Raw genomic sequence first — 15,630 nt, forward strand, 5'->3', positions numbered from 1 at the left:
GCACACGGTCAAGACATCCAGTGCCTGAAGCAACAAAGCAACCCCAAAACACTGAACACAAAATCAGTGAACCTCCACCATGTGTGACTGTAGGGACTATTCTTTTTTTTAACCATTTGCCAATCGGCCACTTTCACCCCCTTCCTGCTCAGGCCAATTTTCAGCTTTCAGCTCTGTAGCACTTTGAATGACAATTGTGCGGCCATGCTACACTATACCCATATGAAATTTTTATTGTTTTTTTTTCCGACAAAATTGAGCTTTCTTTTGGTGGTATTTAATCACCATTGGGGTTTTTTTTTTTTTTTGCTAAAAAAAAATATATTGTTATAAAATTGTGCAAACAGGTAATTTTTCTCCTTCATTGATGTGCGTTGATGAGGCTGCACTGATAGGTGGCACTGGTGGGTGGCAGTGGGTCTGGAGTGTGTGGGACCGATGGCCCATTTACTCCAGATGATAACCATTTTTTTTTTCCTCCTTGCTCTGTCAGCGTATGGAAAAAATAATCGGCTGTTTACATCGCATGATCAGCTGTCATTGGCTGACAGCTGATCACATAGTAAGGGGCTGGGATCGGGATCTATGATCAGCCAAGTCTCATTGACTCGATGATAACAGAGCGAGCTGCGCGTGCCCCGCATGGCATCACATGCAAGGAAGGACGTACATGGACGCCCTCCCGGCAATTTAGGCCCACGCTGTAGCCGTCTTTTGGCTACAGCATAAGCAGTAAGAGGTTAAAGGCTTCATTTATTTTTCTGAAAACAGTAGAATGACGGGCCTTACCAAAAAGCTGTAACTTTGTTTCATCTGTACACAGCACATTCTCCCAAAGGGATTTTGGCTTCCTGATATATGTTTTGACAAACTCTTTTTTTCATGTTTTTCTCTTTGGTCCAGGGAGATTAGCTACAGTGCCATGGGCTGTACACTTCCGGACAATGTTGTGCACAGTGGACACAGAAACATTAATATCTCTAGAGATGGACTTGTAACCTTGAGATTGTCCATGCTTTTCCACATTGTTTGTTCTCAAATCCTCAATTCTTTGCGGCTCTTTCTCTTCTCCATGCTCCGTGTGGCACACAGAGACACACAACAGAAAGGTGGAGTCAAATTTTCACCGTTTTAACTGGTTGCCTGTGTGATTTCATATTATCAGCACCTGTTAACTGATACAGGTGAGTTTAATTACAAATTACAGGAGCATCACAAACTTGGAATGCAATTATTCCTTACAATTTTGAGAAGGTGCCAATAATTTTGCCCAGTCCGTTTTTGGAGTTTTATTTGGAATGCGTCAGATTTGGCTTTTTGTTTCTCCACTTTTTTGTGTCATACCAATATACACAAAAGAAATAAACATGCGTGAGCACCCCCCACCCCACCCCACACAGGACACTCGTTCCTGCAGGACGTGCCAGAGCACAAAGCCTTCTGCTGCTCCTCTACTCTAGACACCATCCCCCACCCACGCCAATCCCCCTGGAATCTGGAATTCATGCATCAGCAGACAGACAATAATATTCTCATGTAAAATTATATTTGGCAAAATTCAGCAACCTCATAAATAACATTTTATAGATGCAAACGGTGCGCTGTCCCCATGCAAACGCAAAAATGGAGCGCAGCTATCCAGGGGAGGCGTCAGAAGGAGCGTACATACACAAGTGGAACATTCGGGGTCCGTGGTATGTGAATGGGAGGAGCCTAGATGTGTGACTCCACCCTCAACAGCAGAATTCCTTGCGCTCGGCTGGTTACATAATGACCTCAGAGATGGTCAGCAGGAAGAATCTCAGCAGAAAAACTTACACCGAACTGAAGACCACAAGGGGGCGCCAGGACACAGCCTGACTTAACCAGGAAGGGCCTGTCAGGGCCCACTATGGCACCCACATACATCTGCTAAAGAAGCTGGCTCCTCAAATCTTGCACTGGATCTTCTTCTTCCCACCTTAATTGCAGGTGTCCTCTGAGCTCTCAGGAGCCACTTCAGGTCCCTCTGCGGGGCTATCAGCTCGGGTTTCCAGAGCTCCATATGATGGATGAGCAGGAGAGGTCAGGGGGGAGAGGTCCTGTTCCTGGAGGACATTGGCCACAAACACCTGGAGAGAGGGCAGGAAGAGTTACTTATCCATCACTTTCAGGTCTAATAAATATTTCCCATTTATTGTGGAAGGATATTTCAGTTATGAGTGGATAACTGCGGGATAGATTACCCTCCCCGGCTGCATGACTATGGTTGTGAGAACTCTGCACTAGAGTTCCCAGCTCTACCCATCTACTGCAGCCTTTGCAATGCCTGAAAAGGCCAAAGAGGATTCATCCTTCAGGTTGTATCCACCCATAATTAAAATATAGTTGTTCTCTGGGGTCTGTATATATGATCTGGAGGAAGCAAGAGGGACAGATCAGGATAGACTCACACTGGACTGCAGTGTAGAAGATATGCTGCTGCGTTCAGTGTCCTGCATCATCCCGTCGCCCTGCTCCGACATCTGTAGAGGAAAATGGAAGAGTCAAGTCTCATTGCTCTAATGTCATAACAGTAGCCCAGCAACTCTTTTTGGGCCTCTAACAGTCACCCACATGTAGGAGAACTCATTAAATTACTAGCTATGTGTGGCCACGCCTCCTTCTCTGCATGTCACAGTAGGGGAAAGCACAGATACATCATCGCTCCAATTACAGCCAATTCAACAGGTCCACTTGATTGCCCTTTCCCCATCCCAAGGATATACTTATTCTTTCCTAACTCTCCCACTGCTCCATTCATTGTCGGACTCGGGATACTCTGTACTTCCAGGTATGGAGGACCATACAACTCTACCCATGTGACAGCACTGGGCCAATCCGTTCATAGCCTAGCAACTCAAAGCTCACATAGGACTTCCCAGCAGAGTGGAGCAGTGAGTATGCCTCAGTAGAGAGCTGCATTAAAATGAAACTTCACTCTCCCAATTAACATTAATTGTGAATTCTTATGCTGATAGCATTAGTAAATAGATAGAAAAGTATATCATATTTACATTTATTTAGTTACTTCCTGGTTTGTTGCCTAGACAAATGATGTCATGCATCCCAAGAGCCTTCAGTAGAGGAAGCAGGGTTTTCTAAGCATCCTCCTGCATGCATGCTTGTGCTAAATGAATGCTAAATGAATCATTTGCCCTTACTCAAGATGGCCAAGGACGGAAATACTAGGGGGCTGTTTTTCCAAGTGATTTTTCAACAAAAATAAAGCATGGAGACATCGATGGATGGGGGAGTTTGCTTTGAATATTAAAGTGGTATTTCAGCTGAAAAAAAAAAAGAAAAGTCAGCAGCTACAAACACTATAGCTGCTGACTTTTAATAAGGGCACTTAACTGTCCAGGGAGCATGTGATTTCCATCGGATCAGGTGCCGGCGCCACCATTCTATCCAAGGGAAACAGGCAGGCAGCTTCACTGTCCATTTCCTGCTGCGCATTCGTGAGTCGCGTGATGTTTTGTGAATGGAGCGGCTGTCTTCTGGGACACACACAGGTCCCAGAAGACAGCGCGGCCAATTTCCCAGAACACCACGTGAGGGATGAAGAGAAGGAGCAGCTCCGCGGAGAAGGAAGTGGCAGATTAGGAAGACTGCCTAGCAACAGGCGTTTTGGGAGTAAAACATTTTTTTTTTTTAAATGTTTTTAAAAAATGTTTAAAGAGCCTGTTTATGTAATTTTTTTTTTTTTTTTTTAGGGTGGACCTCCGCTTTAAAAATCAATCAAATAGTGTTTGTGGTACTCAGATGCAGCGAAGATCTGCTTTAAAGAGGACGTGTTGGTTTTTCCTGAGTGGACAAAGCACACGTTCACCTTAGGGCAGGGCGGACACAGACACACCCATTCTGGGTGGTTTACATCAGTGATTCTCAACCTCAGTCCTCAAGTACCCCCAACAGGCAATGTTTTGGGAACTTCCCTTAGATAAAAAAAGCTCTTATCAATACCATGTCATTGATATAGGTTTAAAGCAGCTGTGCAAAGTAAAGGAAAACCTGAAAACATGGCCCGTTGGGGGTACTTGAGGACTAAGGTTGAGAACCACTGGATTAGATCAATGTTTCTCAACTCCAGTCCTCAAGTACCACCAACAGGTCATGTTTTCAGGATTTCCCTCAGATGAAACGGCTGTGATAATTACTAAGGCAGTGAAACTGATCAAATCACCTGTGCAAAATAATGGACGCCTGAAAACATGACCTGTTGTGGGTACATGAGCACTGGAGTTGAGAAACTTTGGTTTAGATCCGCAAGTGTGCATTTTAATAGCCCATCTCAGCTCCACAATTCAGATACTTATTAATGGATTCTGTTCAAAGTCACCATGAGAAACTAGGAAGATTTTTTTTTTTTTAGGAGTGCAGTTCTCTTGTAAAGCCTAAATAAAAGAAAAAATGAAAAATCAGCACAAGGGATATAACATACCTTCAGTAGGATGTGTGCCTTTTGCTGATGCCTCTTCTTTTAGTTGAAATCCTCCTCTGTCCATGCCCACCCCCATCGCTATATCTAATCTTATGGCATGGCAGGGTTTAATACAGCTAAGAGGGTATCACAGGCTCTTATAAATAGATCTAGACTATGCCCACCCTATGTGCCCAGCTCCTCCATCCACAGAAGCCATACCGCAGCTTGTAGGAGGCTCCATGCACATTGTACTCCAAAGGATGTCTAGAAAAGCACCTGAAAAAGCATGGTAAAAGCTGCGATTTTGCTGTGCGTTCGGCATTAATGCATTCTATTGGCCAGAATATTAATTAAATCTTGCTATTAGAATGTACTAACTTGCAAATGAGGGGGTGAGATGTATGAATGGAGAAGGATTTGAACTAAAAGAAGAGGCATCAGCACAAGGGACATGTCCTACTAAGTAATGCCCAATTTTATTTTAATTTTTTACAGCACTTAGACCTAAATGTTACTCTGAACATAAATAAGAAGACCGTGGCTGGCAGCAGGGCCACAGATCAGGCAGTACAGCCAGCCCTTCTGTACTGGGTCCCATCAGTTCAAAAGGGGGACCTGGGCAGCTGCCAAGCAGGAGGGCCATCTGTACTGTCTTATTGCAGACACCAATCTTCCTCTGCTTCCCCCGGCAGCTTCGCTCTGCAAGAGAGTGGTTCTAGCATATGCACCCCTTTCATCTGCTGTCCAGTCCCCCCCCCATGTGCCCCTTTCCCCTGCAGCGCTTCCAGCTTCCCTCCTCTCCTCCTGCCAGCTGCTAAGGGCACACAGGGGAATGTTTCAGGATGGAGAGTGGGGGGGAAGTGGCCGGTAAGTCTATAATTTATTGGGCCCTTCCTTTCCTGAATGAATGGGGGACCAGTATCAACTATGCTTCCATTTGTGAATAAGGCTGCAAAGAAAGAAACTGGAAAATCTATGTCCTTGGTCACTTCCAGCCCGGGGGGGGGGGGCACATGATTTCTAACAGCAGCCCTGGCTGGCAGACTAGGAGTAACTATGACACCCCTGGAGGAATAACCTGGGGATCTCACCTGATAGCTGGACGGTCTCTTCGGTCGCAGCTTTCGCAGACAAAGCCCAAAGATGGAGAAAAGTAAACAGCAGAGCAAGGTGACGAATGTGAACAGAGTGACGGGGTGTGTGGATCCTGCAGAGAGAAAGAGGGGAGTCACTTCATGGTGGGGGGGTGGGTCACTTGAGAGTGAGGAGTGACTTCACTTTATAATAGGGAAAGAGGGTCACATCATTGAGTGGGTTGGGTCTCTACATATAGCGCTACATTTCCTTCATCTCGCGTATCCCAATTCCTGTAAATCACCATGACCACAGTTGTGGCGCTCAGGTCTTACCCAGCCGCAGGACAGAGAAGAAGAGCAGCCAGAAGACACAAAGGATGGGAGCAGCCAAGAGCTGCTGTGCAGCGGCGCTGTGCAGGCTCGGGCTCAGCTTGGTGGGGATATAGGCATAGTAAATGTTGTATCTGTCCGTCATGTGTTTCAGCAGCAGATATATGAGGCCTGTAATAAAAAGGAGCCACCATCAGCGCTGCATAGACACACTAAGCGCAGCGTGATCAGGACACAAAAGCAAGTCAATGTGCAGGACAGTATAAAGTGGACCTGTCATACATACAGTGGGCATAGGGCAGTATTACAAAAAGAAAGATGCAGCGCTTACATATACAGTTGAAAAATAATGATAATATACTCTTGACCAAATATAACTCGACTGACGCATTTCGTCCGCTTAGACATCATCTGGGGTACCCCAGATGATGTCTAAGAGATGAAACGCGCCGGTTGAGTCCTGCCAACATAATTGCGCTAGTCTATGTCTCTGTAAGAGCCTTTTATCTACATTGAAATGTGAGTGTTCCTGTTTACCATCTTCTTATTAAAATCTATTTTTTAAACAATATCACTCTATGTGGAACTTTTCTTTAATTTTTGGTTTCATCGGGTGAGTACGTGGCTATCCTTTGGTCCTCCTTCCCTCCATGTGAATTTCATCCGTATGTTTTACTGTGAACTTGCCGATGACCAGTACCGTTTAGACCCAGAAATGTGATCGTGGTGACCTGGATCTGTGATTGTTTCCACTTTAAACGGTGACTATCACCACAAGCCTGCATGACATAAGAGGTATATTCCCCTTTAAGTCCACCGTTCCCGGTAAGCCTTCACACAATTGGTGGTGGTTCTTCTTGCAAGATCTCCTTTCCGTCATGTTTTCACTGATGCCTCCTGTTCCCATTGATGCCTCTATGACAGTGATGGCGAACCTTGGCACCCCTGATGTTTTGGAACTACATTTCCCATGATGCTCAAGGACTCTGCAGTGTGGTTGAGCATCATGGGAAATGTAGTTCCAAAACATCTGGAGTGCCAAGGTTCGCCATCACTGCTCTATGATGTCAACTTACTGACAGCGTCTATTGACACCTGGACTTTTTGACTCAACCCTTCCCCTCCTGTTTTGTACACTTTTTTGGTGGACGTTATTAATTTATTTATTTTTTGTTTTTATATCCCACTTGTGTTTTCACACTTATATTGTGTTATATTTGGTCACGCATATATTATCATTATTTTTCAACTGTATATGTAAGCGCTGCATTTTCTTTTTGAGTTACTTTTTGCTATTTGTCTTTGGCTGTGCTGGCTGCTTTATATACTTTATTTTAGAGCAACATCGCGGTATACGTTTTGATATATATTTTGAAGGGCAGTATTACCATATCGCCTTGTTAGATTTTAAAATGGATCTCTTTATGCTGCACACAGTCACATGGTCTGCAATGGCCAATGAGACAGCAGTAAGTCTATTATTATTTTCACCCAGCAGCGAGATAAATGGATCCAATATGGTGCCCTATGTTCACAGACACTTTGCATTATGATCATCACCAGGGCTTTTGTTTCTCAGAGAATAGGTGAAGGAACTCCACCCATTGACTCCTCCCAATACCCACCTCCGAGCATCGTTCCTTGGTTCCACCCCTTACCCACCTCCCAGTACCACCCCTTGTAGGGAATACAAAACTAAGTATCACTTTGAGGTGCTAAGTATTTTGTATGGAATTTGTTAATGATAACAAGAAAGGCAGGAAAAAAGATCTAGCAACAATAGACACCCCAGCAACAATAGATCTACCCCAGCAACATTGGACTCCCAACAGCCAGCATCAATAGAGCCTCTAGCAGCCAGCAACATCAGACCCCTGCCTCAATAGTAGATCCCTCCCAGCAACGATTGACCCCCTGCAATATAAGACCCACCCCCAGCAACAATAGATCACCTCCAGCAACAATAGATTCCCCAGTAGCCAGCATCAATAGACCCTTCAGCAAACAGCAACAACCCCCTCCCCCCCCAAAAAAATATATCCCTCCCAGCAACGACTGACTCCCCAACAACAGAAGACCTCCCCAGCAACAATAGATCCCCCACACACAACAGAAGACCTTCCCAGCAACAATAGATCCCCTTCCTCCACAAAAATAGATCACCTTCAGCAACAATAGATCCCCCAGCAGTGAGTATCAATAGACCCTCAAGCACACCCCAGCACCTCTTGCCATTACATACATTCAGTTCTGGAGGTGCCGGAACTGAGTTCCCCCACGTTCCTGCTGAAAAAAAGCCCTGGTCATCACTAAAACATTAAAAAAGTGCAGAGATAGGACATAAGAAACAGAAAGAGGAAGGAGTGTACCACAAACACATACCGAAGGGTACGATGATGGGGCAGGTAATACTGTAGGTCATCACTACGGAGAAGACACATGTGGTCCAGGCATACTCCAGGCCGAACTGGAACTCATAGGCCTGACTCTGCAGGAAGACATGACAGATCAGTCAGGATAAGCATAAGATGGCCCACCCTCCAAAGTCTGAACCTCCTAGTGTTGCAGTGCTGTAGACACACATACCCGCTTCACGTGGAGACGCTCTGGCACCGACTTGGCGAGACAAAGGCGTGTAGCATATACTGTGAGACCTGGAATTCTCAGCAGTTCCATGGCAGTGCCGATCAGACTGGCAGTGATGACGTAGTTGACAAAAAATGCCCCATTATTGGGGAGGAAAACACACCTAAAATATGGAGAAACAGCCAGAGCATCAGGACTAAGGGAGAACCAGAGGGTGAATTACACTGACTGCACAATACAGGGGCACACTGCATTGAGAGATAAATAGTGGGGCTTACAGAGAATGGGGGGGGGGGGGTGTATGGAGAAAGGAGGGACTAAACAGAGAATAGGGGGATTGTATGAAAAATTGAGTTGTATAGAGAATAGAGGATGTATAGGGATGGTAGAGTGTTGTACAGACCATGGTGTTGGTGTATACCAGTGGTCACCAACCTTTGGACCTCACGGACCACTGAACTCATAATTTTGAATCCCGGGGACCGCTAACATGAATATTACATGCCTTATACACACAGTGCTCTGGCTCTTTGCCCTCCTCCCCCTGGATCACACTGCTGCCTTATACACACAATGCTTTGGCTCTTTGCCCTCCTCCCCCTGGATCACACTGCTGCCTTATACACACAATGCTTAGGCTCTTTGCCCTCCTCCCCCTGGATCACATTGCTGTCTTATATACTACACTGGCCCTCTGCCCCCCACCCTCCACACATCACACTGCTGCCTTTCACAGACTCATCATTGGATTTCACCTCCTTATCCAGCTATGTGCTTGAGCTTCGTGCTCCCTCCCACAGTCTGTGATAAGCACTGCCATTAGAAGTAACCTCCTTCTTCACCTCCCACTCTCTATACTACTCCTGGGTGCCTCCCTCTGAGTTCACAGGAGCCGGAACTACAGAGGAGGCATCAGGTATCAGTACTGACTTCAGCACACATTGCGAACAACATTGGGCGGTATACAACCACCACACTGTTGATTTGCGGCAGAACCACTTGGTGGCCACTGGTGTATGGGACAAGTATCACTATATCCGGATGAGAAGAGGGGTAAGGGGGTATTGGATGAGTATGAGGGACCAAGGACAGAAGACAGGTAAGAGGCAAGGAGTACAAGGTAAAAGAAGTGCATAAGACAAGTATGGGGGTAAACGACAGTCAGGAAATTATAGGTGTTATGTAAGTAAGGTTAGGTCAGGGGTGGAAGGTGGAAGAGGGTAAAAGCTGTACTTACTGTAACTTGACATTGGCCGAATCCAAGAAATGGACATCAAATAGCCAGCGGAAAAATAGATCCAGACTAGGAGAGAATGGGAAGGACTGCTGTTAATAAGAATATCAGTAGATGACACCAACCTGTATAGCAGTCTCACCCTTATATCTGCTTAGTACCTGGTCAGACCCAGAGAGGGCAGTATGATGACCATGAACACCAGGAAAAAATAACACTTGTGCATTGTTATCCGGTTTTCGTTTGATCTGAAAATGAATCAAAATTATTACAGAAGATAGAGGAGGATAAATGGGGGTCAGAGGAGGGTGACAATCGTGGTCTGGGGAAGGTGATAATGGTGGGCAGAGGAAGATAACATTGTTGGTCTTAGGGAGGGGGCAACAGTGGTGGTTAGAGTAGACTGTCAGTGGTGGTTAGAGTAGACTGTCAGTGGTGGTTCAAGGAGGATTACAGTGGTGGTAGGAGAAGGATGAAAATGGTGAATATATCAGGATAACAATGGTGGACATAGGGGAGCAATAATGGTGGGTGGCGATGGATGCAATAGTGGTCAGGGAAGGATGACAATGGTGGCTGGAGGCGGATACTGATGGTGGTCAAAGGATGATGACAATGGAGGTCAAAAGAGGGTGACAATCGTAGTAAGAAGCAGACGACAGTGGGGTGGAGGATGACAATGGTGGTTAGATGTAGGTGACCGTGGTAAGTGGAGGATGAGAATGGTGATTGGTGGAAGGTGATGATGGTGGTTGAAAGAGGGTGACAATGGTGGTTGGAAAAAGATGACATTGGTGGTCAAAGTAGAGTCACAATGATGGTTGGAGGAAGATGACAGTGGTGTTTAGAGGTGGTTGACGGTGGTAAGGGGAGGATGGCAATGGTGATCAGAGGAAAGTGATGATGGTGGTTAGATGAGGGTGACAATGGTGGTCGGGAAGGGGTGACAATGGCAGCTGGAGGTGGATGACATTGGTCATGAAGTCACAATGATGGTTGGAGGAAGATGGCAGTTTGGGTCAGAGGACAGGGACAAAAAAGGTGAGAGGAGGAAGATAATGGTTGGAGTTTGACAATGGTGGTTGGAGGAGGGTGAGAATGGTGGTCAGAGGAAGCGGACAATGATAGTTGGAGAAGATTAACAATGGTGGTCGGAGGGCAGTGTGGGTGTATCATGTATGAAGTCTTTACAGTCAGCCCTTCACCTGGTCCAGTGACACGCCATGAATGACGAGTAATATACAATGAATGGCAGGCACACTGAGAATATCCAGAGCAGCAAAGTGGGCAGGAACTGGGTGATGACTGGATTCTGAGGAGAGAGTAGAGGAGATGCAAGATCACCACCCTCCCACAATGACCAATCACACACAGGAATCTCCCAGCCCACCCCACAGAAACCTAATGGATTGGATAAAACAAACACTCCACAGATATTACACATAATACTGCTCTTATAAATGGAGGCTTGTTTTCAGAGCTAACAGCATTGAAGTGAAAGAAGTAGCTGGGGGCTTTGAGTGCCCCCGAAGCCCCCATGTGTCTACTCACCCTCAGATTCTCCGCAGGCCGCGTGACATTGAACCTGTCCATGGTGCTAACAATGACAGCTGGGGTGGTCAGAAAGAAAAGCAGAATAAATAATGCCAAGTTCAGGCCAGCAAACCGAACCCACCACACCGGACCCGACACCGCCAAGTTCTCCCTGCCAATGACAGAAAGATAAGGTCACTATACAGAATGGTCAGGAGGACAAGGACAGACATTGGCACACAAGCCTCCTACCAGATGACGTCATTGGGCGCCGGAGCGTAACGGACCCCCCACTGGTGCGAATGCAGGACCGGAGTGACTGAGGATTGCTGAGGGGATCGGCGGCATCGTGGGTGGACATAATCCTGGATGATCCTGAGGAGAAGAAATCGCTACAGTTACTTCAATTATCAACACCATTCCGAGCAAAGTCTCCACCTATAAAATGTAAATTTAATCTGGCTCCACCTATCACATAAATAGATAAGATGTAGGGAGTAAACTGCCTCAGTCCTATCAGATGTATGTAGTAAACAAGCTCCACCCATCAGATGTACGTAGTAAACAAGCACCACCCATCAGATGTATGTAGTAAACAAGCACCACCCATCAGATGTATGTTGTAAACAAGCTCCACCCATCAGATGTATGTAGTAAACAAGCACCACCCATCAGATGTATGTAGTAAACAAGCTCCACCCATCAGATGTATGTAGTAAACAAGCCCCACCCATCAGATGTATGTAGTAAACAAGCACCACCCATCAGATGTATGTAGTAAATAAGCACCACCCATCAGATGTATGTAGTAAACAAGCACCACCCATCAGATGTATGTAGTAAACAAGCTCCACCCATCAGATGTATGTAGTAAACAAGCTCCACCCATCAGATGTATGTAGTAAACAAGCTCCACCCATCAGATGTATGTAGTAAACAAGCTCCACCCATCAGATGTATGTAGTAAACAAGCACCAACCATCAGATGTATGTAGTAAACAAGCACCACCCATCAGATGTATGTAGTAAACAAGCTACACCCATCAGATGTATGTAGTAAACAAGCTACACCCATCAGATGTATGTAGTCAACAAGCACCACCCATCAGATGTATGTAGCAAACAAGCTCCACCTATCAGATGTATGTAGTAAACAAGCTCCACCCATGAAATAAATGTAGTAAAACAAGCTCCACCCATCAGATGTAAAAATAAAAACCTCCACCCGTACACACGATTGGACTTTTTGACAACAAACATGCAAATTAGCTGTTTTAAGGCAACATCTGACTGTGTGTACGTTCACCTTTTTTGGTTTTCATCGGACAAAAGTTCGCTCTGCAAACAAACTTTTCGGCAACAAAAGTCCGATGGAGCAAAGTCCGATCGTGTGTACAGAAAACCATAGGACTTTAGTCCAAAGTACAAACATGCATGCTCAGAACCAATGCAAAAGATGAGACAACAATACAGAAGTTGACCAAAAAGTGGTGGAAAAGAGCAGAAAAAGCATGTGATTTGGTGATAATTGGCTGAAAAAGTCCTGCCGTGTGTATGCAATACAAGTTCACGGCCAATGCCCTTTGTACAGAAATCCACAGGAAAGTTTGTTTAAAGTCCGATCGTGTGTATGAGGCTTTAGAACTTGAATACATTGTTTTATTGTCTCTGCGGCAGATTTTTCTTAGGAAGAGCAATCATGGGTGGAGTTGGTATTTGCTATACTTCTGATGGGCGGAGCTTGTTTACTTCCCTAATCTGATGAGTGGAGCCTATTAACGCTATAATCTGATGGGCGGAGCCTGTTTACTCCATACACCTGATAGAGCCTGTGTACTTCTTTAATCTAATGAGTGGAGCTTGTTTATTCTCTATTCTGATGGGTGGAGCTTGTTTTTTGCCCATACATATGATGATTGGAGGCTGTTTACCCGATACATCTAATGGGTGGTGCTTGTTTGTGCTGTTAAAATGTTACTAAACCCAGGAGCCTGCATTCACTATATCTGGTCTCCCACAGTACACAGAACATGGAAATCCAATTATTTTCTCATCAGCAGTATGTAGCAGTATATGTGACTTCTACCAATGTCCAGCCAAGCTCTGGTTAAAGCTTGTAGGAATTTTCCAACTGTCCCATCATGCTACATGACCCCTGACCCCCTGTCTGTGGGTCACCATAGCTATGATTAAGCACCAACACATGGTGTGAAGCGCGTTAGCTGCTTTTCCCTGTTCATCTTACACATGAGGTGACTGTATTGGATTTTAAATTATCAATAAAGATGCCATCAGCGGTGTGCGGTCACCCCGGACTTTTTCTTTCCTTCCTCAACTTAATTCATGTGGCCAACGTGACTCACACTCCATGTTTTCTTTCCTGGGTACGGATGCTGAAAAAAGAATTTGTCCGCGTAAATTGGAATTTCGCGTTCTCAATCCTACGTCACGTTGGCTTTGGGGAGACCATGGTTAAGTGGATCAGCAAAATATACTCTGACCAGTCTGCTCTGGTCAAGGCTAATGGGGTTTTTTCCGACTCTTCCCTAAAGGGACACGGCAGGGGTACCCCCTGTCCCCCCTCCTTTTTGCATTATCGCTCAAACCTTTCATATGCAAAATACGTTTAAACCCGGATATTATGGGACTGATCATTGGTGGAATCCAACATAAAGTCTCAGCTTACGCTGATGACATGCTCTTTTCTTTAACCAATTTGTCAATTTCCCTCCCAAACTTTCTTCAGGGAGTTTAATACATGTAGCATGTTGTCCAATTTGAAAATCAAATTCAACAAATTGGAAGCGATGGGGGGTTGGGATCCCGTCTCCTCTCCTCCATTAAGTTTGAGTGGACAGACTCGGCTTTGAAGTACTTAGGTACATATATATCTATATATATCTATATATATATATATATATATATATATATATATATATATATATATATATATATATTGGAGTCATGGAATTGCAGATTGCATTCATCATTTGGACGCTGCAACCTTCTTAAAATGAGTGTTCTACCACAGTAACTGTAGTTGTGTTTGTTTCAAACCTTACCGATAGCACTACCTTCCCGTTACTTCAAGCAAGTACAGGCATACCCCACTTTTAAGTACGCAATGGGGTTTATTTACTAAAGCTGGAAAGTGCAAAATCAGGCTCACTTCTGCATAGAAACCAATGAGCTTCCATGTTTTATTATCAAAGCTTAATTGAACAAGCTGAGGTTAGAAGCTCATTGGTTTCTATGCAGAAGTGAGCCTGATTTTGCACTTTCTAGCTTTAGTAAATAAACCCCATTGTGTACTTAAAGCGGGATTCCACCCTAAAGTGGAACCTCCGCTGATCGGATCCCTCCCCCCCTACGGTGTCACAATTGACACCTTTCAGGGGGGAGGGGGGTGGAGTTACCTGTCAAAGACAGGTATTTACACCCACTTCCGGGCATAGACTCCCGTGGGAGTCTACGCCATTTCCTGCCCTGCCGCGCTGTCTGCTGGGACACACACGGGTCCAAGTGACAGCGCGGAGATTTCCTATTGCGCGGCGCAACTCGCGCATGCGCAGTAGGGAACCGGGAAGTGAAGCCGATTCGCTTCACTTCCTGATTCCCTCACCTAGAATGGTGGCGGCAGCAGCCGAGGGCCGAGCGATCGATCGGCCTCGGCTGCCGGTATCGCTGGAACCCGGGACAGGTGAGTGTCCATTTATTAAAAGTCAGCAGCTGTAGTATTTATAGCTGCTGACTTTTAATATTTTTTTTTTTGGTGGAATCCCTCTTTAAAGTGGTTGTAAACCCTTACAACACACTTTGACCTACAGGTAAGCCTAGATTAACCACTTTCAGACCGGACCATTTTGCTGGTAAATGACCAGAGGTCTTTTTACACTTTGGCACTGCGCTGCTTTAACTGGTAATTGCGCGGTCATGCAATGTTGTACCCAAACAAAATTTGCGTCCTTTTCTTCCCACAAATAGAGCTTTCTTTTGATGGTATTTGATTGCCTCTGCGATTTTTATTTTTTGCGATATAAACGTAAAAAGACCGCAAATTTTGAAAAAAAATGATATTTTCTACTTTTTGTTATTAGAAAAATCCAATAAACTCAATTTTAGTCATACATTTAGGCCAAAATGTATTCAGCCACATGTCTTTGGTAAAAAAAAAGTCAATAATTGTATATTTATTGGTTTGCGCAAAAGTTGTCACATCTACAAACTAAGGTACGTTTTCTGGAATTTACGCAGCTTTTAGTTTACGACTGCCTATCTCATTTCTTGAGGTGCTAAAATGGCAGGGCAGTACAAAACCCCCCCAAATGACCCCATTTTGGAAAGTAGACCCCCTAAGGAAATTGATAAGAGGCATGTTGAGCCCATTGAATATTTTATTTTTTTGCCTCAAGCGATTGAATAATGAC

The 15,630-nt window shown here is 45.0% G+C and overlaps 1 protein-coding gene across 3 annotated transcripts in view; it reads right to left on the reverse strand.

Moving 5' to 3' along the window:
* Positions 1–1,529: 1,529 nt before the first annotated feature.
* The window catches only part of TMEM63C (transmembrane protein 63C), a 54,790-nt gene continuing 40,689 nt past the window's right edge, over positions 1,530–15,630 (reverse strand). For all 3 annotated transcript variants that reach the window (XM_077463615.1, XM_077463613.1, XM_077463614.1), the window contains 11 exons: positions 11,456–11,578; positions 11,222–11,375; positions 10,876–10,982; positions 9,832–9,918; positions 9,674–9,739; positions 8,437–8,599; positions 8,233–8,338; positions 5,854–6,021; positions 5,536–5,651; positions 2,433–2,504; positions 1,530–2,111 (listed from right to left, as the gene is read on the reverse strand). In XM_077463615.1, coding sequence (XP_077319741.1) covers positions 1,962–2,111; positions 2,433–2,504; positions 5,536–5,651; positions 5,854–6,021; positions 8,233–8,338; positions 8,437–8,599; positions 9,674–9,739; positions 9,832–9,918; positions 10,876–10,982; positions 11,222–11,375; positions 11,456–11,578 — 1,312 coding nt within the window. In that variant the 3' untranslated portion in view covers positions 1,530–1,961. The remainder of the gene's footprint in view (positions 2,112–2,432; positions 2,505–5,535; positions 5,652–5,853; positions 6,022–8,232; positions 8,339–8,436; positions 8,600–9,673; positions 9,740–9,831; positions 9,919–10,875; positions 10,983–11,221; positions 11,376–11,455; positions 11,579–15,630) is intronic.

This window comes from Lithobates pipiens, unplaced genomic scaffold, assembly GCF_037356315.1.
Source record: "Lithobates pipiens isolate NorthernLeopardFrog02 unplaced genomic scaffold, aLitPip1_a1.2 Scaffold_30, whole genome shotgun sequence".
Taxonomy (NCBI): domain Eukaryota; kingdom Metazoa; phylum Chordata; class Amphibia; order Anura; family Ranidae; genus Lithobates; species Lithobates pipiens.